Source organism: Gekko japonicus, unplaced genomic scaffold, assembly GCF_001447785.1.
Source record: "Gekko japonicus isolate JY-2015 unplaced genomic scaffold, Gekko_japonicus_V1.1 scaffold2732, whole genome shotgun sequence".
Classification (NCBI taxonomy): domain Eukaryota; kingdom Metazoa; phylum Chordata; class Lepidosauria; order Squamata; family Gekkonidae; genus Gekko; species Gekko japonicus.
In genome coordinates, this window is record NW_015162034.1 from 8,314 (window position 1) to 30,563 (window position 22,250).

Here is a 22,250-nt window from a genome sequence, read left to right on the forward strand (position 1 = left end):
TTTCTTATTTCTTCTTCTTTCTTTCCCTCTTTCTTTCCTTCTTTCCTTCTCTCTACTCTCTACTCTCTCTCTTTCCTTCCCTTTTTCCTCCTCCTGTGGCCCAACACTCCCCCCCCAGGCCAGCTGGAGAAGGGAAGGGGAGGCTTTTGAAGATGCCTCCCCCTTTTGCTTCCCCTTCTGACATCACTTCCGGTGATGTCAGGGAGCATGGCATATGCTAATAGCCTGCAGCTCTTTTTCTACAAAAAGACCCCCAGTTATACCTAATGATTGGTATTTTATAAAGCTGTGCACTTTGTGGCAAAGGAAAACCTTAGTCAATTTCATTTTCACTTCTGAGTCTTGGAGCTTTGAAGGTATGCTCCTCCTCTACTGAAATCTGCTCATTGGAGCTTACTCTAGGGTTGGCAGGGGATGTGGGTGACTTACCAAAAGAAAGAGGAAGGCTCAGGCCATGTTACTAGTGTTGCACAGGAAGTGACATCATCATGCTACAATGCTCTGGTATTTGGGCAAAAAGTCTATGGTACAAACAGCTTCTATCATAGAGTTTTTGCCCAAATACCAGAGTTTCATCAGGATGTTGCTGATGTTATGACATCATTTCCTGTGCGATGTTGGCAATGTGGCCTAGGTCTTCCTCTTTCTCCTGGTAAGTTCCCCTGCTGGCCAGCTGATTGGTGGCTTGGGGGGCAGGGCCTGCTTCCGCCACAGGGTCTGGCAACCCTAGCTTACTCCCAGGGAAGTGTTCTTAGGATTTCAGTGCTAGGGAGCAATCTTAAACTGGTCTACTGAAAAATAAGGCTAATGCTGTTCAGTGGGGTTTACTCCCAGGAAAGTGGCTTTACTAGTGTGGTCTAAGAGTACACACCAAGTATCCTGAAGAGTAATATTTTCCCACAGGACAATTCCTTCCCTCCACAAATGCATGTGTGATTCTGCATTCTGCAGTAGTTACTGTGTGACTTCTATTTTTATAGGCTTTGAAAGATTATAGTATTACTCTTCTTCTTGAGCCAAAAAAGGACATTGTCTTGAAAGTGTTGGTTAACCGGGCAGTAATCTACACTGAACTTGATCAATATGCCAATTCACTGGAGGTATATATCTTTTTCCTAATAGAATAGATAAGAAATTCCAGATTCTGTGTGTGTATTTTGGCTTGGTTTGTACTGCTTTTATGATGTGTATCTGGTTTTAATGGTTTTAAAGACTTTTGGGGGGTATTTTACATTTTTGTTTATGTGTGTGTGTGCGTGCGTGCGTGCATGTGCCCATGCCTGAAAGTCATACCTCTGGCGACTCCTACTGGGCCACAGAAGACATTCAGAGAAGTGGCTTGATAGCCCACCTCTAGCCTCCTGGCCCTGGTATTCTCTGGAGGTCTCCCATCCAAATTCTTGCCAGGGTTGGCTCTGCTTAGCTTCCGAGAACTGATGAGATCAGGCTTCCCTGTGCTATCCAGGTCAGGGCTTTAAGGCGAGTCTTTATTATGTATGTTTTTAAGCTATTGGACATTTTTAAAGCCCTGATGATGGCAGAAAAATGTGGTATAAATCTTGTAAAGAAATAAAAATACAACACATTTGGTGTTGCTGTGGATATGGAGAGTTGTGCTAGTGTGACAATTACTTTTTTGGATGGTACCTGTGAAATAAATGTCAGATACTTCAAAACATTTCTCTGTTTTTAGGACCTTACAGAGGCGACATTGAGTAAACCAAAAGACAGTCAACTATTCCAAGCTCTTGGAATCTGCTATCACAGGTAATATTAATTACTCACTGATGTGAGTGAGTTTAGAAATGTGTATATGGTGAAGTTTACAGAGAAAAGGGATAACAAAATGAGCAAGAAACGCAGGAAGAGGGAAGTTTTTCTGTTGTTCAGAAACCATACATCTTTTATTTATCTTTTGCAATGATTTGTTATGTGTTTTGTTCCTTTCTTAATGGTTGCTAGGAAACAGAATTCCTTAGATAGCTGTTTGGCCAGGTACCAGATTGGAAAATCAATAGGCTTGATATATGCTGTTTTGACAATTGAATGATTCAAAATTCTATAGTGGCCGAATTACTGAACATTTGGTAGTAGTTATCCAAAATATATTCTGATGTTTCATTCTTTCTTATTTCTGTTGCTTTTATAACATCAGAATTCATTTATAATGACAGAAGTCTTCCAATAGATGCTGAACCTACTGGGTTTGCATCTCTTCTGGTTTTATTTCTTACCAGGGGTCATTTCGTAGAAAAAGAGCGGCAGGAGCTCATTAGCATACCTAATAAGCTATTAGCATAATAGCTCATTAGCATATGCCACGCCCACTTGCATCACCGGAAGTGGTGTCAGGAGGGGAAGCAAAAGGGGGGGAGGCATCTTCAAAAGCCCCCCTTCCTTTCGCCAGCTGTGGTGCGACTCCAGAGAGAAGGGGTTTAAAGTTTAAAATTCGCTTCCCCCCCCCCCAGCCCGCCTTGGCAGGCGGGCTGGGGAAGGGGCAGGGCCAGACCCAGGTTTTTCTGCACACTAGGCGAGGCTACCTTCTGTCACCCCCTTCCCCCCCGTGCACCCACCAATTTTCAAACATAAATGCATTTTAGGAAGAATGAAAAACAAAATTTGAAATTGCTAATTTTTTTTTGTTTGTGAGCGAGCGATTTGGCTACTGTATAAATTAGTTTGCTCTGGAGCCATCCTTCCTGAGCTAAGACAAAAATCTGTAAGTTGGAGGCTAAAAAACTGTGAGCTAGCTCATACTAACTCAGCTTAGAGGGAACACTGCTGGCAACCCTATGACATAATGAACCTCAGGCCAGAAAAAGCTGCTTCTGCACTTACTTGTATAGCAGGAATTTATTTATTTTTTTGGCTATCTGATATATCTCAGGCTTTGTTGTTTTTTGCCCCTCCCCGTACTGAAGAAAGTTTTAATTTTTACTGAGACAATGCTCATCAACAAAATTCCAGGAGAGGACTTTTGCTGGCATTGCCTTTTTAATCAAGTGTTTCTTGCTTCTTGGGAGCCTCAGATGCTTTAAGAAGTGGCTCAGCTTTTCAGACTTAGAAGCAGTTATATTTAGTTCACCTTTTGAAATATCAGGCTTCAGAAATTCAAGGTTAGCTCATATTTTAGACAAATGAATTTTAGCATTTTCTTTATCCACTGATGATAGCAGCAAGTTATATCTTGGGTCAATTTAACTGCAGGATCTTCATTGAGATTACTAATGTTTTAGCAAAAGATGAATGTTGATGTGCCAAGTTGCCAACTTGGCTGAGACTGAAAAAAGTCACCTATTGTAAGTTTCTGATTGAAGTGCATTTGTTGATAGATTAGCAGGCATTTAATGTCTCAGTAATATTTTAATGACATCCCATTTCACATCAGTTGTATAAAAGACTTGATCTGACACAGTCACATTCAAGCATATTATATGTGGAATACCATTAAGGACAACATATGACCGTTGTTGTTGTTGTTTTACTTTAAACTTTTCTTGATTAGTAATTAGTAGTGGTTGAATTCCTAAGTCTTTTTGAAAAGTAAATATCCTTTCCCCACTATATTGTTGGTGGAGCTATTCATTATCATAGCATCTTCAACAGCAAGTTGTGATGTATCAGCACAACACCAAACTCCATGCACAGTAACACTATTCACTCCTACCATGCTGAATTATTGATCACCTGAAGCTGCTAGACTTGTTACGTAATATCTCCTAAGGTCTCTTTTCCACACAAGGTCTCATCATCTTCTTCATTCTCATTATCTTTATCTTCTAAAGCAGGGCTCCCCAACATGGTACCCAGGGGCACCATGGCACATGCCAACACTTTTTCTGGTGCCCACCAAGTGTTTTTTTAGAAAGTAGGTGGTGCTTTTGCCCAGCAAAACTTCTGATTACCCAGTGGATATCTGATTGGCTGTGCAAATTTTTAAAAAATGTTGCTTTGGCAGCAGTTGCCATCACATTAGCCAATCCTGTTTAGATACTATAGAATGGCAGCAAGCAGTAACTATATTGCCTAGAAAACACAAGACACTTGTATCCTTAGTTCAAGAATCCTCAGCCTTGTACCCTTGTTGTGGGACAACAGCTTTTGGATCATCCATACTTCTCTCACACAGAGCCCTATAGATCTGAGCTATTTTATGGCTTTATAGCCAATAGTTGCCATGTTGTGCCTCAAGAAGATGACACTCATTTCAGCTTGATACCAGTTAGGTCAAAAAATTGAAAGCAATATGTTTCACTAAAATTACCAAGTCAGGTTAAGTGTTATTTACTATTAAAAAGCAAAATATTTGAAACATGCAGATAGGATCAGCTTTTGAAAACAATAATTATTCATCTAAGCACACGATACCAAAGGGTAGCTGCATTGGTCTGAAAGCAGCAGATCAAAGTTCGAGTCCAGCGGCATTTTTAAGACCAACAAAGTTCATTCTGGGTATAAGCTTTCATGTGCATGCACACTTCTTCAGATGTCAAAGAGGGGCATTAGCAAAGAAACCTGTTTTTTTTTTTAATCTTATTTCAAAGCATCTGCAGTTGTTAATATTAGGTTCCCAAAGAGAAAACTACACTACGTTTTGGAGCAACAGCATTACCGTGTCTCCCCGAAAATAAGACACTGTCTTATATTTATTTTTTCTCAAGAAGACACACTATGGCTTATACCACAAATGCATAGAAATCCTGCTAGGGCTTATTTTTGGGGTAGGTCTTATTTTCAGGGAAACAGGGTAGGTATGAATATGTAACCATCTTGTTCAAATCCCAGGAAAGCCATGAAGCTCACAAGGTTGGTACAAGACTAGATGACTACCCCCATTCATGTTTTCCTAGGAGAACAGGCAGAACACAAATAACAGGCAGAACACAAACAGGCAGAAGTACAAATAAACGATATTTTGGAACTACAGAAAGGTGATAGTCCTTATCCTCTCTTCGCTCCACAAATAGATTCCAAATCTGGTCGTCCAGAATAAATTGCAATGTAAGAGTTCTCTGTTGTGCTCTGAGGGACTAGGAGCCAATAGAAAACTGACCGGCAAGGAGGAGCACAGGCACAGCTGGGTGAGCGGAGCAGCAGCCTCAGCCTGCAGGGCTTTTGGCAAGATGAGGGAGGGGTCAGATGGGGCTGGCAATGCGTAGGACAGACCCTCGATGGGGGCTTCTTGAGAGAGGATGGTCTTTTTTACCTGTGCCAAAATTAAAATCAAGTAGAGGAAGGTGACGAGGGAGTTGTTTTGAGGACGCGGCCGTGGAAGGCAAGGATGTGCGGCACCTGCCCGCCTGCTCCCCCTGGAGAGGAGCTCACCACGTTCTCCGGCAGGGAAACTCTCTGGGTGATGCTCCCCCCTGCCACTGCCACCCCCCCAATAGTGACAGGGCGGAGACTGTTGAAGAGAACAGCACGGGAGTGTGGGAGGCGAGCCCCCCCATCCCTATTAGCTTTCTCGACCTCTCTCGGCTGAAAATCGCACCGGGGCGAGCTCGCCCAAGAGAACACTCCCCCCCATGCCTGCGAAGTCAGGGCATTTGCAGCAGATTTTCTAGGGCTGATGGTCTTTGGATGGCCGGAAAGAGACAAAACACCCACAAGCTAACTCCTTCCTCCCAGGTCCCAGGGGTCTGGCCCTGGGAAGGGGAGCCTTTTGAAGATGCCCCCCCCTTTTGCTTCCCCAGCCGGCCTGCCAAGGCGGGCTGGGGGGGGGGAAGTGAATAGAGAAGGGGTTTAAAGTTTAAACTACTTATCTCTAGAGTTGTGCCGCTCTCTGCAGCGTGACTCCAGAGAGAAGGGGTTTAAACTTTAAACTCCTTCTCTCTGGAGTTGTGCCGCAGCGGTGGCACCAGGGCTATTTTTGGGCAGGAACACAAAGGAACAGAGTTCCAGCTGGCTTCAGAGTTGGCCACACCCACTACAGCCAAAACCTCTGCCCATGTGTGGTTACAGAGGGAAGGCCTGGAGCGCGACCCCCCCGGTGATTCAGAGGCGGGGGACCAGGGGGGCTGGAAGGATCAGGGAGGCATTTCAATGCCTCCCCATGCCTTCCCTGGCCTGTCCAAGGGCTGGCTTGCCCAGGCTTTCCGCTGCCATGGAGCACCCGGGCAAGCCAAGGGAAGGCAATTTAAACTGCCTTCCCTTTCTTCCAAGGGCTGGCTTGCCTGGGCTCCCTGCAGCCACAGGGTGCCCAAGCAAGCCAAGGGAAGGCATGGGGGTGTGTCCTAATAGGCTAATGAGCTACACTGTTGGGGGTGTGGCCTAATATGCTAACGAGTTTCTGCTGTTGGGTGTGGCCTATTATGCTAATGAGTTTCTGCTGGGCTTTTTCTACAAAAAAAGCCCTAGGTGGCACGATCTCTCCATTCTATTCTATGGGGCCATAGAATACAATGGAGAGATCGTGCTGCGGCGCGACTCTAGATAGAAGGAGCTGGGGGCGGGGCTTGCTACCACCGCCATTTGTGCCAGCTCCTGGGCTCCCCAAACGACCCCTGGTTCTTACGCATAGTAATTGTCAGGTCTATGGATCAGTAGAGTGGTCCTTGTAGAGAATGTGCAATAAAAACAATGCAATATTTCTGTGTCAGCTATGCGACTCTAGAAAGAGTATGAGGTCAAGAGAAAACATTTACAATCTTGCTGTCAAGTTTGTGAGGGAAAATCCTCGATCCACATGCAGAGATTAGATGTATGGATATCCCAGAGCTATAAGGTACAATGACTGTTCAGACTTGTAAATTGTACATAGCACTTCTAATGACTGAATGGAAAGTGATGTAGCACATAGACCCCTCCAGTAAATCCATGTGAAATTTAAAGGTTTTCATTTCTTTATAACATCAGAAGCTGGTATTGTAAAGATTTTGAGGTTTAAAAACCCTTTCAGTTTAAGTGAATAGTTCAACCACAAAAATTCAGCTGTGCTAGAAGAGCACAAGAAGGGAGACCCGCGATACTCGCGGGGGGGGCACTGCACGGCGAGGTTGGGGCTCAACCGGGCAGCCCCGTAGCAGCGGGGGGGGGGGAACACTGCTCGTCGAGGCGCAGGGGACGCTCTTTTTTATTTTGGCAAATTTAAGGACCCTCAGGAATTTTTTTAAACTTTTAAGATTTTTGTGCACCCCTGGGGACTGCCCCAAGAGTGCACAAACCTCCCCCTGCCCACCAGGTGGCCCCGGAGCGCGGATTTAGCGATCCGCACTCACGGGGCCACTTGACTATTAGATATATAGATGGAAATTGTACTTTAAGCCACATGTTCATATAAGTAGTAAACACATTTTCAGTTTTAAATAAATATTATGTTTTGTTATAGATTAAGCCCCATGGACTTTAGACTTACATTGGGGCTTGGGATATGTCCAGGCAGAATTCCACAGGCACAACTTTCCCAATCACTTGCTATATATACACTTAAGGAATTTCTGTACAGTACATCTATAAAAAGAACAGTTGTCCTAATTGTAATACATCTATAAAAAGAACAGTTGTCCTAATTGTAATACAAATTTTACCTGGGAACTTCTTAACCTCCTAACTTTCTTATCCAGTGGATTTTCACCAGACCAGGAAGGGCCATGACCTATAGAAAAAGGATAATTTTTGGCACAAGTTGAACCATACAAAAAGAAAATGTTAAAGGTGTGTTTTCCATGCGCAAAAGATGGTCACAAACTTTACTAAACAAAGGTTAGTAAAAAGGAGGGCCAATATTAAAACCTTTCCATAAAAAATAAAAAGAGGTACATGTATTTATTAATAATAACAAATTTTAAAACATATATAGAGGCCCATTTGCAACCAATGTATATAAAATATTATATAACAATATCCAGGGCTTACAAAGTTGACCTTACGCGTTTCGGCCAAATAGGCTTCTTCAGAGGTCATACATAAGTGGCGAGATAATTATATTTACATAAACACAATCAATAATATATACAAAGTATAAATTCAACGAGGACCATAAAGTAGATTGTTCAAAAGTAAAATCACCAGGCACAAGGTAAGTATGCACATAAGGCCTTTAAAGTGCAATCACTAGCCCAGTGATTATAAATTTGTGGTCCAAAAATGTAAAAAGCACTGCTTTTTACTTATGAATGCTGTGGCAACACACAATCAAAGAAGGACATTTTTGGACCACAAATTTATAATCACAGATATGCTCATTTACCACTTGACCTCCACTCGCTTGATGGGGTGTGTATAGCTTAGTCCTTGCTGGAACACAGCAGAGAGACCGTCAGAGCTCAATTTCCCGACGGGGTGCCAGGAAAGAGGCGACTCTCAGTGATCCATGACTGGAGACCCTTCGCAAGGGCCCCCAGGGGATGTGAACATTCACGCCCCCTCTCTAACTGCTAGTTTGCGAGCCACATCCATGGGAGATCCCAGGAGACACCGCCGCCATTCGCTCGCCGAAACCCCACCTCCGAATGAAGATAATTCTCAGGAAGTTTTACCATGTGGTGATGCTCTCATAAGACCACTTTACTATTTGCAAGTTGACCACTCGTGAGGTTATTCCATAGTAAAAAGTCAAATATGTCTCATACATTAAATGGGGCAGTATTGGCATTTAGTCATGCCGGCCACATGACCACGGAAATGTCTTTGGACAGCGCTGGCTCTTTGGCTTGGAAATGGAGATGAGCACCGCAACCCTAGAGTCGTATTTGACTGTCTTTCGAGCAAGGGAAACCTTTACCTTTACCTATGTAACTAAAATGCAGACAGAAGGGGGGGGGGAATCTATCTGTCTGTCTGTCTATCTATCTATCTATCTATCTATCTATCTATCTATCTTCTATCCACCTTGATAAAAGAAACAATTAAAAAATATTTTTTTCTCGAAAAGAGCTTTCACAAACTTGTCAAAATTATATTTAGGCCCATATTTCCACAGCAGTGCTTGCCTTTTTAAAATGAGCACATGTTATAGCACGGCAAGTAGATAACTGCCAATGAACATCTACTATTTATAAATCATTTTATGTGGCATTCATATGAAAATAATACTGATTCAGAAACCAGCCGTGGAATTAATTATAATTTTATATAGGTTACATTTTAGTTTTGAGGAATTATGTTAATGTTATGTCTTCCATTGTAAGTAAAATAATACTTAATAGCAGTGTTGCTAATGAAATATTAACTATCAGATCCATGTTGATTTTAGGCTTCAAAAGTATGAAGAAGCTGTGAAGTCATTTTCTACAGTGCTTAGATTAAATCCCTTTTCTCTGGATGGCTATATTGGACGAGGGAATTCATACATGGAATATGGTCATCAGGCTGGTTCAAAACAGGCCCAGAAAGATTTCTTGAAAGCAATACACTTGAATCCATTATGCATAAAGGCCAGACTTTGCTTAGGATACAACTTACAGGTAAGTTATGTACATCTATGTCGTAATACTCTGCTACCAATAAAAGCAAAATTAATTAATCAGACAGACAGAAATTGTTGGTATGGATTCTGTCAGCCTTCTGGTGGCTTTTGGTATTCTGGAGCTGACAAAGGCAACTGTAAACAACAGTCAAATTGGCACCTGGTGCTTGGGGTACTGTCCTTCCATGCTCCTGAAGTTTTACAGTTCAGAGTTCTGATGTAAGATGCTGGACTGTGCCTTTGGTTACAGTTAAGTCAAAGAATCTTTTTGTAGTATACCATAACTGATATTAATGTGGGGACCAGGGGCTAGGTAAGAGAGATTATAGAGATCTAGGAAATGCCATCGCTAAACCAGTTATCCAGCATTTACTCAATATTCTGTACAGTGCTGAAAAAGAACAGCATGGAGGATATCGGCCACGTCAGTCCCTTTCTGGGAATAGACAGCAATATCAATCTAGACAACGGTACGACTCTGGACAGCAGCGTGTCAGACCGAAACCACCCAAACCCGGCAAACAGGGCCTTTGACTTCTGCCTTTCTACCTCTTCCGACCCTCCCCGCCTCCATCCCTATCTACATGCCTGGACCGCCATTATGTCGGACCAATGGGTCCTTTCCATCTTGACCAGTGGCTATTCCATCGAATTTATGGAACTCCCACCTCTCCCTGTAGTAGTCACCACACCCCCGTCGTCATTCCTTCTCGAAGAAGTCGCCACACTTTTATCAAAGGGTGCCATAGAACCTGTGCCTCTAGACCACCAGGGCCTCAGTTTCTATTCCCGGTACTTTGTGGTACCGAAAAGGGATGGAGGGCAGAAGCTGATCTTAAACCTTTGCAGCCTCAATGCCTATATATGATACCGGAAATTCAAGATGACATCTCTACCAGTCATTCTACCTCTCCTGTCCAAGGGTTGCTGGATGGCCACTCTCAACCTCGAGGATGCCTATTTCCATTTGACCATTCACCCCTCCCATCAAAAATATCTCCGATTCGTGATAGGAGGCAGCCACTATCAAGACAAAAGTCTACCATTTGGCCTCAGCACAGCACCCCAGGTCTTCACTAAGACGATGGTGGTCGTTGTCGCACACCTCCACCTCTGTGGTCTTATGGTGTTCCCATATCTCGACGACTGGCTTCTGGTCGCACCTTCCAGGGCCCTTCTCATACAGCATGTATCCCAGGCTCTCGATGTCCTTCGTTGCCTCGGTCTCCAGGTCAACCACAAAAAGTCGCATCTGGTTCCATCTCAGAGAGTGCAGTTCATAGGGGCAATACTCGACTCCACGGAAGGCAAAGCTTTCCTGCCCCGGGACAGAGCCCTCACTGTAGCTGCCTTTGCAGAACAGGTTCGGCTACACGACATGTTGTCTGCGTTCCACATTCAGTGCCTTCTGGGACTCATGGCAGCTACGATTGCAGTCATTCGCTTCGCAAGACTGTGAATGCATCCACTTCAGCTCTGGTTCCTAAGACACTTCAAGCCCCTACGAATGAGCCAGTCAGTTCATCTCTCTCCATCACAGGAAGCACGCAACTCCCTTCTCTGGTGGACACTGGCGGACAACCTGATATGGGGTGTCCCTTTCCATCCCCTCACTCCTGGTCTCACCCTCACAACCGACGCCTCGCTGTGGGGATGGGGAGCCACCTCAACCTGGGAACTGAAACATGCCGCCTGGAAAACTGCCTTTCTCATTGCCATTACCTCAGCCAGGAGGGTGGGCGAACTCGTGACCCTTCGTCATAACCCAGCCTTCCTTGTCTTCCTACCGGATGGTGTGAGACTGGTACCTGACTTCTCTTTCCTGCCTAAAGTAGTCTCCGAGTTCCATCTTAGCTCAGAGATCTTCTTGCCGAACTTCTTTCCTAGCCCGAAAGATGGCCAACAGCGTCTCCTCCATGCACTAGATGTTAAGAGGGCGCTACTTTTCTACCTGGACAGGGCACTTTCAAGTAGAAGGGACAATCACTTATTTGTCTCCTACTCCAGTCACTTCACAGGACAAAAGATCTCAGCACAACATCTCTCCAAATGAATTGTTGAGACTATTAAGCTGTGCTACCAGTTGGCTAAATGCTCGTTGCCCTTGCCTGTGCGAGTGCATTCCACAAGAAGGATAACAGTCTTTTTGTCTGTTTTTGTGGCCCAAAGAAAAGCAAGACTGTATCCACACAGACCTTTCACAGTGGGTGGTTTCAGCTATTCAGTTGTCATACACTGGATCAGGTAGGGAATGTCCATGTAAAGTTAGCACACATTCCATGAGATCTCAGGTCAAATCAGCAGTGGTGGCATCTGGACTGCCTCTATTGGATGTCTGCCTGGTCCACGCCATTGATCTTCATCCACCATTACACTGTGGATGTTGACTCAAGGAGTGAGGCAACTGTGGCAAGAGCAGTTCTACACATTGTTTCATCAATGAGCCTACACCCTCCTCCTTGGTGAATCATCTTGCCATTCTCCCATAGGGGACTGCACAAAAGCCATGAAGATGAGAAAGAGGTTTCACTTACCTGTAACTTGTTCATCGAATAGTCTTCTGTGTAGGCATTTTGAAGGGTTTAAGAAAAAGGGTCTTCCCTCAAATTCCTGGGCTAAGCAAATAGCCAAAATGTACCTTCTCAACAGCATGAGACAGACAAGGTTTCTTCAAGGGAAGAATAAACACATTACCAGGGCTACTCAGTCAGTGAAGGGAAATAAAAACAGAGGGAAAATCTTGCCCAAGAAGAAAGGGAAGGGGACGGGATCTGTCATAGCCCTCTTCTGGGTTGCCACCCACCTAATCTCAGAAGATGAGGGCACCTAAAGAGGGCCTCCGAAGATGACCAAAGTGGTCGGGCATTTTCATAAGGGGGTAGGTGGTCCTTTAGGTATGGGTTGAATGTAATATGAGAATTACTAAATACATGTTTAAGGAAAAATCAAGTATATGCTATACACAGATTGTATGTGCATTTGTTGTAAGTTGTGAACAGTGTCACTATACAAAAGTTAGAGGAGGCTACATGGAACTCACATATTGCTTCCCTCATTAGGACAGAATGCTTAATACTTGATTTCCACAATGCCTTTTCTGCAGATTGGCAAATCTAAAGAGTGAAGCAGACAGTTACTACAACTGATGATGTTAATGGTGATGTTAACTTATTTTAGGGTCTTGGAAAGTTTCAAAAAGCTTGGCAACAGTTTTCAGTAGCGATTCACATTGATCCAGAATGTCACATTGCTTATGATGGGCGTGCTGTAGTTTGTCTTCAGATGGGTGATACATTTGCTGCCTTTCAAGATATAAATACTGCACTAAAGGTAAAGATTTATATTACATCTGCTCTTGTTCAGCTGCTGATTCCAGTTATCCTTTCCCAGTAGTTACAGTTCTTTTTCCCTTTTACCAATCCCCTTTCCCATTTCTGTTATATTACTTTGCAGTTCCATCACTCATCTATCGATGCTTCATCATACTATTTTCTCCTGTGTTAATCCCTGTTCCTTCCCCCAAGTTTATAATTTACACCTTGCAGATCAGCCCTTCCCAAAATTTCCTAACTTTTGGGATCACTTACCTCCCTTGCCCTCGATACATGCACAAACTATTTCCATCCTTGACTAGTTGAGGACCAGGACCACTTTAACCTTGGTCCAGTCCTGCCCAGCTAACTTTTAATTATAATTAATTGTCATCATCATTATGCCCTTTAAGAGAGGAGAGCTTGACAGTGGGGAATTTGGAAGAAAATGGACTTGGTGACTGGCCAGTACTTCTGGGCCAGGCTAGTTTTCTTCTTCCTCCCTCTGGCCTATTCCTCTGGTGTCCTGTTGATTATTATCTTAGTATATTCAGTGTGATTTTGGAGTGGGTAGCGAATTTGGTATTACTGGGATGTTTGGGGTATTGGATGGTTAGCTGAGTTGGCGTTGTTTACATTCTTAGTTTCTTTAATATGTGTAAAGTGACTACATTTGGTCAGACATATAACAGACCACTGTGCATGTGTAAAGGAGGTATGATAATGGGAGGAGTCTTTGTGCAGAGACAGGAGAATAGATTATTCCTGATGATCATTGTCAGAATGACCCCAGAATCCAAGCAGGGGGGGAGGGAGCAAGAGTCACTGCTGCCCCCCCTGCCACTCAAGAAGTGCGTGAATCCAAGCAGGGGGGGAGGGAGCAAGAGTCACTGCTGCCCCCCCTGCCACTGAAGCAGTGGTTGAGCTGGGGAGGCATTGGGGAGAAGGACAGATGGATGGGTGAATGGGGGAGGAACCAGAGACACCACTGCTGCTGTGTAAGCCACTAAGGGGCAGCAATGCAAGAAGGTGAAGGAGCTGCTAACACTGCTGCTGGGAGGAGCTGGTGAGTGGGTAGGTGAGGCAGGCTGGTGGATAGCTAGCGGAGGGGGAGGGAAGCAGTGGCAACACTGCTGATAGGGGGGACTGCCCAGCAAGTGGCTGGCCCAGCAGGCAAGTGGTGGGGAGGATGGGATCCCCATGAGTCTCCAGGGTCACCACTTGCACAAATTCAAAAAGCCAACCAATGTAGTAGTTGTACAACCTCAAGGAGGTAGGCAAAACACCAGTGCAGAGCAGAAGCCTTAGAGTTCTTCCTTCTGCAGCTTGCTCTGATCTCTCTCAAACTAACGTTTCTGATGGGTATAGTCTAGAACGCCATAGTCCACACACAGCTGTGGGCCATTTATAGTGTACAAAAACTATTCAGAGACAGAGCTTTACAGCCCTTTTCTTGCTATTGCTGTGGATATGGGAAGAACAGAAGAGCAGTTTTTAAAATACTTGCCATGTATCCCGTTTTAACCAATTGATGGCCATGTAGAAGGTGGATTCACTGTTGCATCCGAACCTTCCTTCACTTTCAATACATGTGCGATATTAGTATCAAAACTTATGACACTGTAACACAATGGCAAAAGATGAATGAGAGGGGCTAGTGGACACAGGTTTGGTACAGAGGATAGTAAAAATGTATTGAGGGATCAAAGAGAGGGGAGTAGGAAATAGAAAAAAGACAAGGGGAGACCGCAAGAAACTTGCAGGGAGGGGGCATTTCCCCCACCTTTGCTTCCCCCTTCCCCCTTCTCTGTCAAAGTTCCCTCCTGTCTTTCTGCACCCACCCTTATCTTTCAGTCTTCCCTCACTTTCCCCTCTCATCCCTTCTATCTTAGCTTTCCTCTCTACCCCCTTCTTTAGGAATTCTTTCTCGCCCCCTTTCTCCACTCATCACTTGTATGTCTCACCCCTCTCTTACCCCAGCCCTTCTCAGACAATGTCCTCTTTCCCCCACCCCTTCTCAGTCTGCCCCCCCTCTCTCACACACACACACACCGTCCCCCTCTTCAGCCTCCTTTTCTGCAGCTTCCTCCTTTTTCTGGCAGTGGGGAGGCCGCTCGCCTGGGAGGGATCTGGCAGTGGCGTCCTCTGCCCCGCAGCTCCAGGGCTGCCTTGCTGGCGGTGGGGAGGCCAGCTTCCTAGGAAGGACCCGGCGACATCGGCATCCCCTGCCCCGTTACTCCAAGGCTGTCTTGCTGGCTGCGGGGAGGCCAGCCACCAAGCGAAGCTCCAAGTCCAGCACGAGGAACCATGAGTTTGGTTTGCACAAGTGCAGACAACTCAGTTTTTTTATTTGGGGGGGTTAACCCCCCTGTGTATGTTTTTTAACTTTTTGCATTTTTTTGCAACCCTGGAGAGTACTCCAAGTGTGCAAAAAAACCTCTTTAGCCTCCAGGTTCCCTTGTTCTGTGGAAATAATTATTCACATGCAGAGGGACACTTGGCTATTAGATATATAGACTGTATGACCTACTTATTCCTCACAGATGGTATGAAGAATAAAAGGATGACTGGGAAGTCCTAGGACTTCCTCCGAACTCCCATAGTTGTTAGAAAGGTAGGAGCATTCTTCAGTACTCGTAAACATTTTAAAACAGAGAAAAGCACAAATTCCCAAAGTAAAACCTGAACAATTATGATATACTTGTGGAAGGGGAATCAGGGAAGAAAATAGCTGAATAATTATAAGTACAAGAAAAAGCAAAACTTTATGTTTTAGCATTGTAATACTGTTGATATTGTTTGGGTTTTGTTGTAATGATTTTTAAAAAATGTATTATGTTGGTGTACTGTCATTTTTGAAGTACCCCAATAGCTTCTGCATGCAAATCACTGTGCTTTGGCATTGAATTACAGTTTTTTCTTTTGTGAACAGGTTTTCTCACTCACCCTTCCAGGCAGACCAAGGCAGACCGTTGTGCTCAGCAGCTCAAGGTCAATGGTCACACACACCTCCGCCACTATTCCTGTGATGGTCGACTTGCCAGGGCCAAACTGTTTGTTCACCTCCCTGTAACAGTTTGTGCCGGCAAGCCACCACAGGGTTATGGCCACACACTCCTCCATGGTGATGACACGCCTCATGGGTGTGTCTGTGTGAGTGATGTGGCCACAGAGGCAGTCAACTAGCCAGCAGAAAGTGGCCCTGGTCACCCAGAAGGTCTGGAGCCACTGTTCGTCCTCCCAAACTACGCAGATGAAGGTCTCCCAGCACTTGGTGGGGTGAGGGTACACCCACCAGTGCTGTGGTGCACCCTCTTCCCCTAATCTGACCACCCCAGCCATATCACCAGACTGTCTGGCCAGGTAGTCCCTGATCCTGGCTCTCCTGCGAGCCCGGTAGCGGCGCTGTATGAGCGCCCTCCGTGCTCTGGTGCTGCGGATCCTGGCCTGGTGGTACCGCATCACTGCCAGGCAAAACCTGACGCCCAGGAGCAGGGCAGCGCAGGCTGTGCAGTCCACCTCCATGCTGACTGACTTCCTGGCCTCACTCTGGCAGCAGGAAGATGCAGGTGATTGCTCTGGAGAGGTGGCAGTAATCTCTCTGGATATGCGGTGCTGTACCAGCCAATGCTGGCGGGGCCTGCGGGATCCTGCCCTATTTGCTGCTGTGGCCATGCACATAGGCGCATGCAGGCGAATGCAGAAACAGCCGCTAATAGCCCGCCTGGGGCGGGCCAACAGTGTGAATGCTCCCTCGCGCTTCTTCCACGGTATCCTCCTGCTTCATTTGCTGCAGTGTGAACGGGAATACCACAACCAAGCCGTTCCGGGTCTTCTTTGCCGCGACTCCCTAGCGCTGCAAACTGCCAGTCTGAATGCGGCTTATGTGTAGGAAAACACACAGTCTTCTGGTGAACATAAGTATTTTGTGACTGGGGCCATGATCTGGAGCTAACAAGGCAGTTCTTAATCAAATATTTCCTTATGAACTTTGTTCTAAACTTCTCTCTCTGAATACATTTCAGGTTACTACCAGTGCGGAAATCCTTACAAATCGAGGTGTCATTAATCAGTTTATGGGATATGTAAGCTGTGCCATGAAGGACTATCAGCAGGCAATCACTGTTGATCCTGACTATGCTTTAGCGTACTTCAATGCAGCAAATGTATACTTTCTTAACAGGCAGTTTTCACAGGTCTGATTTGATTTTGTTGTTACCTACTATTTCCCAGAACATTTTTCCTTGGCTTTAACAATTATTTCATCTGAGGCTGCTAAGAGCCACCATGGCCCCCCAGATAAAAATTAAACCTCCCACACCATTTAGACAAATACACACCAACTGGGAAGGCTTGGTTTTAGTTAGACATGTTTAGTTTTTTTTAAAAAAAGATTTAACTACAGTCTTAAAACATACAGCTTAAGAACAGTTGAACACCCCAGTCCCCCAAGTTTACCTTATACAAGTGTAGAGGAGGAGGGGAAGGAGAGAAGGATACTGTACTGGCTTGCAGGATCTGAGTAACAAGTTTCAGAAGTCAGGCAGGGCGGGGTCGTTCAGTCCAAAGTTAAGGTTCCAGAAGTCAGGCTAGGCAAGGTCGTTCAGTCCGAGGTCAGGCTTCCAAGAATTCTTCGAGGGCACCCTCTGGAGGCCTTCCTTAAGCTGCACCTCTGATGGACTGCCCAGCTCCACCCCATGCTCTGCCACTGGCTAGATCCTTTGTTCATTTTTATCCATATAATAGTGACATGTATATAAGGGATTTATGGGTTTACTATTGCATGTTTCTATGGCAAGTCCCTTTCTACTGATTTCTTTTTAAGCAACCAAACATGGGCATAGAATCTGCCCAGTGCCACTTTATTGTTGTGTATTATTTATGCATCCCATGACATGCTATAATAGTCATTTTTTTCCAATGCCATTGAAACCAGTACACTGTACAGTATCTAATCAAGGTAGATAGAAGAGCTGGTAGTGCAACTGTGGTGCATAATAAACTTGTAACAGGGTTGTGAATAGACTAGGTAGTAATTTTCAGAATGCCTCATTACCACTTCTGTTTTGTTCTGAAGACACAAACAGAAAGGACCGTAATGCTGTTAGCAAAAAGAAGAATATGGTAATGTGTCAGATGAAGACAGACATTGTTTGGATTAACATAAGAACATAAGAGACGCTAATGTTGGATCAGGCCAAAGGCCCATCTAGTCCAACACTCTGTCACACAGTGGCCAAAAATACCAGGTGCCATCAGGAGGTCCACCAGTAGGGCCAGGACATTAGAAGCCCTCCCACTGTTGCCCCCCCCCCAAAGCACCAAGAAGACAGAGCATCACTTGCCCCAGAGCCCCTATCTATACCTTGTGGCTAATAGCCACTGGTGGACCTCTGCTCCATATGCCTATCTAATTCCCTTTTGAAGCCGTCCATGCTTGTAGCCGCCACCACTTCCTGTGGCAGTGAATTCCACGTGTGAATCACTCTTTGGGTGAAGAAGTACTTCCTTTTATCCATTCTAACCTGACCGCTCAGCAATTTCATGGAGTGCCCACGAGTTTAACATCTCTGTTAAAGTCATGGTACTGAATTTTCCTCTCAGTATTTTATCCAACTAACCACATTAATACTATGATGGAAGAATACTCAAAAGGAAGAAAATTCAATATACTAACTTTAATGGAGGTGCTATTATTATTTTCAAAAAACAATTTAGAACAGGTAACCATTAGCGTTGTTTCTCATCATAGTAATGATTTCCGAAACAAAACTGGTAAATAAACAAAAAGTTCCATTGATTTTGTATTTAACTCATTCCATAGGCAAAAGACTATTATTCCAGAGCACTGACACTTGATGCAAAAAATGAATCTGCATTCTTGAATCGAGCTATTACAAATACACTATTGAAAAACTTTGAGGAAGCAAAAGCAGATTTTGAGAAGGCAGTTTGTCTCAGCCCTTTCTCTGCAGCTGTATATTATAACAAGGCAAACCTCCACAACACATTAAAGCAATATGAGCAAGCTGAGGAGGACATTTCAAAAGGTATGCCCAGTGCCTGGGAGTCTTCAGTTACTAATGCTTGCCTTTATGCCTCTTTATTTTAAAAAGATATCTCAGGAGGCCAACATAGAGCTGTAAATTGCTGGTCCAGAAGGAAATCCATGTATACCTAATAATGTTGCATGGGGTGGGAAATGTGGACTCATCAGTATTATGCAGTGTTCTTGCACAAATTGCTGGTTGTCACTTCAGGTCTCACAGCTCAATTCTCTTGACTGATTCATACATCACAAAGCTCATGTGGTTCTGTGCTGGGAATTGAGTTCTCAACTACACAGGGCCTGATTCATATCATGGCAGTGGTGCATGGGAAGAAGGACCTTAAGCTTTGCATAGTCCTCTTTACTGTTTTTCTGACAGAAAATGACCCCAGGAACCACTAGCGGGGAAACTTACATGTAATTCACATAAGTTGCCCCAACAGGGCAAATAGCCCCCTTGGGGGCTTTTTCATGTTGCAGAAATGGGGGCAGAGGCTTAAGCCCCTTCTCTGTGCAGGCTGTGATGCCAATTTAAATTGGGCTTCTGTGAACCTGAGAACTGAGTTCCCAGCATGAAGCTCCAGGCACATTTCTGTCTCTCTCCCTCTCTGTCTCCTCAGACACAAACAAAAGGTATGTATTGGCTCTCGGTATCTCTTTTATCCCTTCACAAATGGGTAATCGGCACTCATGTAGACAGCCCCAAATGTCTGTTCATTTGGGGAGATACATGTACTCAGCCACATATATTAAACCAGCAGCTATGTACAAGCATCCTTTGATCAGAGCTACAAGAATATCTTAGATGCTTACAAATTGGTTTCAAATGTCTTATTACAATCTGGAGCATCCTGCTAGAGAGTCACCAAATCCAGGTTTCTTCTAGAAATAAAGCAATTAGGTTAATCAAAAAGGAATAAAGTAATATTTGTGGGCAAAATGGATTGGATTTAGTGCTTCTGTGAATAGAGTGGGTTCACAGTTGCCAGGTTTATTGGCTTCCCCCTGACACAGCATCATCATGAAAAGCCACTGTGGTGGGTCAGGGACTCTCCAGAATTGTATACCATGTGGCATGAGGGATTGTTAGCAGAAAGAGAGATTCAATAGTAATCAATCCCCTTTCTGCTTGACTTTGTACGGGAGGGGGGGGGCTTGCTGCCAAGACATGGTTCCTTCTTTCTGCATTTCCCTGCCACATACTGTTCTAAAGAGTCCTCTGACCCTCAACATCAGCTTTTGGGATGGTTCACTGGGTTGTTGGAGGAAGCAAGTATATGGCTGCAGGATCCACCCCCTCCCTATGTAGCATCTATGAACTTTTATTTATTTGTAATGTCTTTGTGCTGCTTTTCTACCTAAACAGGGTCCCCCCAGGCAATGAACATCAAAATATTAAAACATTTCAGCATCAAAACAACATTTTAAATAAAACACATGTAACACTAAAAAGTGGGAGGAGAGCCAATAACAATTATTGGGGTATGCAAAAATAAAGTCTTTACCCACTTCACAATTATTGAATCTAACCATATATTTTATATGGTTGGATCCTATAAAGTATGAGCAATTCTTCTCCCACCCAGCACCTACCATAAGACCAGTGTTCCCTCTAAGCTGAGTTAGTGTGAGCTAGCTCACAGTTTGTTAGCCTCCAGCTCACACATTTTTGTCTTAGCTCAGGAAGGATGCCTCCAGAGCAAACTAACATATGCAGTAGCCAAATCGGTCACTCACGACTTTAATGCTAGTAGCTCACAAAGTAGAATTTTTGCTCACAAGACTCCAAAACCTAGAGGGAGTATTGCATAAGACCTCCAGAAATCTGTTTCAAGGTTACAGGTTTCTGTGGAGGAAAGGCCATGAGACCATTGGGGTTGCAGTAAAGAGAGCAAACTGGGCAAAATTACCTCCACCTCACTCTTGTACCAATGGAGCCTTTGCACCAGTGGTAATACTACTGGTGGAAGAAGGCCTGATTCCCCCTTCTCACTGCACCTTCCAGGGCCCATGTGACATGTTTGTTCATGTGGATCCCACGTCCTCCAGCATCAGCTTTTTGCAGGCTTCAGGAAGTTGCTGGAGGAAGGAGGAGTGAAGGAAAGATCAACTGGACTCAACAAGCTCCATTGCATTCAAAGGTCATGCCATGTCCAAATTGTACAGGCATTTTAGCTTTCAGATAAGTTCTTAACACATGCTTATTATATGTTTTAATAAGTTACCTAATAAAAATACTAAATACTTTTTACAGCTCTTGCAATTCAGCCTTATGATCCCCTGATGTATAAACTTAGAGCTGATGTTCGTGGCAAACTGGGTTTCATTAAAGAAGCTATAGCTGATTATAAGAAGGCTATCAATATTCAAGAATTTATCTTCACAGGGTGAGAAATTTTCAGTACATAACAATATCATAGCTTATGTTACACTGATTTTTCTAGTTCCAGTTGTTTGCTGCCGCCTGTATTGTTGTCACTAATGTATTAAATTTGTGGCCATAATTTACCTTTGTAGTTTAACTTTTGTACTAATTTTTATTTGTATAACTAAAACAAGGAAAATTTAAGTGAAATGTACAACTCAAGCATTTTTATATATAGCAGAAAAATGTGTACTTTTGTTCTCAGAACTGTCTTTATTGAAATTTTCTTGAGCTGAATTTTGTATTCATGTTGTTCATAAATGTTGTTCATGGTATAATAAATAAATAAAAAACACTGAGTGTTAGAATTCATACAGAATGTGTTTTTTAAACTTTATTCAAACCAATACATTACAAAATTCATATACCAAACGTAAGATAACAAATCTAAATATACAAATATAGCGCATCAAGGAAATGTCAAATACTCAGTATGACAAGGTTTCCATCTCTCCCAAGTCCATCACAACTTGTTCTTTGTGGGAAGGGAAATATCTCAGGCAAATCAATTTAATAACATCAATTTAGTCCAATTCTTCTCTCCTGAGGCCATCACAACTTATTTTTTTGTGGGTAGGGAAATATCTCAGACAAGCCAGTTTGTTAACTTTGATTTAGTCCAGTCCAATAACTATCTTGTCTGGTCATGTTGAGGCACAAAGCTTAAAAAGGGAAATCACACAGCCTCAAAATTAGTAGAATAAGAATCTGATTCTGTATTTTGAATTTTTGTGGCCACTTTTTCTAAAAGGCATAAATCACATTTTTTTTTGGTACCAATGGTCTATATGTAGTGGTACACCTCTTCCATTTTGGGGCAGTTACCAATTTTGCAACAGTATATGGTGTTGTGTAGTGAGAGCTTTAAATGAACACTCATTGTTAGAGAGGCTCCTTGTAGCTACATTCAGATTGGCTGCCCTTGCAGAGCCAGCCAATCAGGTAGCAGGAGCCTAAATAAGGCCATTCAAATGAAGGCTCCAAGCAACTATGTTCCTATCGGTTTATTTGTATTTTTTGGGTGTGTTCTGGGCTGGGGTTTCTGTATATAGTTGTGGC

At 43.9% G+C, this 22,250-nt stretch overlaps 1 protein-coding gene across 1 annotated transcript in view; it reads left to right on the forward strand.

Annotated features, from left to right (window-relative positions):
• The window catches only part of TTC6 (tetratricopeptide repeat domain 6), a gene marked incomplete at its 5' end in the record, with an annotated part of 25,880 nt that extends 4,723 nt beyond the window's left edge, over positions 1–21,157 (forward strand). The window contains 7 exons of the mRNA XM_015405560.1: positions 981–1,100; positions 1,694–1,767; positions 9,194–9,404; positions 12,584–12,736; positions 16,743–16,913; positions 18,542–18,767; positions 21,021–21,157. Coding sequence (XP_015261046.1) covers positions 981–1,100; positions 1,694–1,767; positions 9,194–9,404; positions 12,584–12,736; positions 16,743–16,913; positions 18,542–18,767; positions 21,021–21,157 — 1,092 coding nt within the window. The remainder of the gene's footprint in view (positions 1–980; positions 1,101–1,693; positions 1,768–9,193; positions 9,405–12,583; positions 12,737–16,742; positions 16,914–18,541; positions 18,768–21,020) is intronic.
• Between the last annotated feature and the right edge of the window lie 1,093 nt (positions 21,158–22,250).